The 1,531-nt window shown below is 42.9% G+C and overlaps 1 protein-coding gene across 1 annotated transcript in view; it reads left to right on the top strand.

The window, feature by feature from the left end:
* The window catches only part of CAST (calpastatin), a 138,677-nt gene that overhangs the window by 86,454 nt on the left and 50,692 nt on the right, over positions 1 to 1,531 (top strand). The window contains exon 7 of the mRNA XM_045285140.1: positions 359 to 472. Within this exon, the coding sequence (XP_045141075.1) occupies positions 359 to 472 (114 nt within the window). The remainder of the gene's footprint in view (positions 1 to 358; positions 473 to 1,531) is intronic.

Here is a 1,531-nt window from a genome sequence, read left to right as displayed (position 1 = left end):
AAGGAGAAGGAACACAGAGAGGTAAAGGACGACTTGTTATTTTAAGGTGAAGACCTTTGCCCGGGTCCTGAACACGTAGCCCCACACACGGTGGCTAGCATGGCGCCATCGTGTGGCATTATTCAGGTTTTCAACTTAGGCCTCCAACTTTGAAAGTAATGTATTTGTTGAGGAATTTAAGGGCATTTGCACTATTTAAAAATTTTGTACCTAAACTAAAATCATATAAAAACATTTTTAGGTCACACTAATTCAAGCAATAAAACGATAATGGCTATAAATTGTTTCTATTCCGTAGATGAAGCACTAATGTTAGGTTTGAAACTATCACAGTCTTTGTGTATGTCTGTTCTTTCAGCCCAAGAGCTTGCCCAAGCATGCCTCAGATAAAGGAAGCGAGCATGCTCATAGTGAAAAAGCAGCTTCCAGATCAAGCGAGCAGCCGACAAAAGAGAAAGCAACAGAGGCAAAGGTAAATACAGCCGGGTTGCAGAAAGGAAGACCGTCAGGGCGGCTCCGAGTCCGGGTGGTATAAGCGGCTAACTCGCTCAGCTATAAACCAAATGCTGGGAGACTCTAGTTCATCCAGAGAGACCTTGGAAGAAGGTCTACTTAGGAAACACAAACCAAAGAAGAAACTCCTCTGGAGCACATACCTCCCCTGGCATAAATGCGGCCACCTTCAGTTAAAATAGATTCTCAGGATTTGCATTCTGTATCTTTGAATCTCTGTTACTAAACGGGATTTGCAGTACACTGTAGGATTTAGAACTATCATTTTGCAGGTTTGGGAAATAGTTTTATAGAAACTCGGGCTGCATCAAAGGCCTGAGAAGGCACCAGTGGTGAAGAGTGTGCCTGGCCCAGGCTCACTCCACTTCAGCAGTCATGGCCAGCCACCACTGCCATGCATCAGCAGGCCATGGCTACTCACAGAGAGGGGGCTGTGACATGAAACTGCCTTCTAATCCCTATTCAAGGGCTAAGCCAGCAGGGTGCCCTGCATGAGCTGCTGCTTTAAATCACTAAAAGAGGCCGCTTAGAACCTTGTTTTAGGAGAGATGAACTTATGAAGCCCAAATGCAGCAATGCATTAGATAATTCTGGAGTTAATGGTGATCAGCTTTTAATAGGATAGGCTTTTATAGAAGAGCGTTCCCTTGAGAGCTCGTGGCCTACAGGAACTAGGTCTGCTGAACACTACACTTCATAGCAAAGGCAGCCAATGCGTGGCCCACCCATTACATTCAGCCGCATGTGTATTTGGATTGCAGTATTATAATTGATATTTAATTAGTTGCCAACAAGGTCATGATATTTCAAATAAAATGAAAACCTCACATCTTTTGCAAAGTCTGAATATCTGGCACAAATTGCCTGGAGTCTGTACAACTGGTATATAAGGGGGTACCCAAAAAACACCAATGTTCATTTTTTGGGTCACTTTAAAAATTTTAATAATTTTACTGGGGGCTCATACAACTCTTATCACAATCCATACATACATCGTGTCAAGCATATTTGTACATTT

Source organism: Echinops telfairi, unplaced genomic scaffold, assembly GCF_000313985.2.
Source record: "Echinops telfairi isolate 266 unplaced genomic scaffold, ASM31398v2 ScPeMD7_7469;HRSCAF=8507_1, whole genome shotgun sequence".
Taxonomy (NCBI): Eukaryota; Metazoa; Chordata; class Mammalia; order Afrosoricida; family Tenrecidae; genus Echinops; species Echinops telfairi.
Note: the sequence above shows the minus strand (reverse complement) of the source record. Positions and strands in the feature narration are given on the sequence as shown.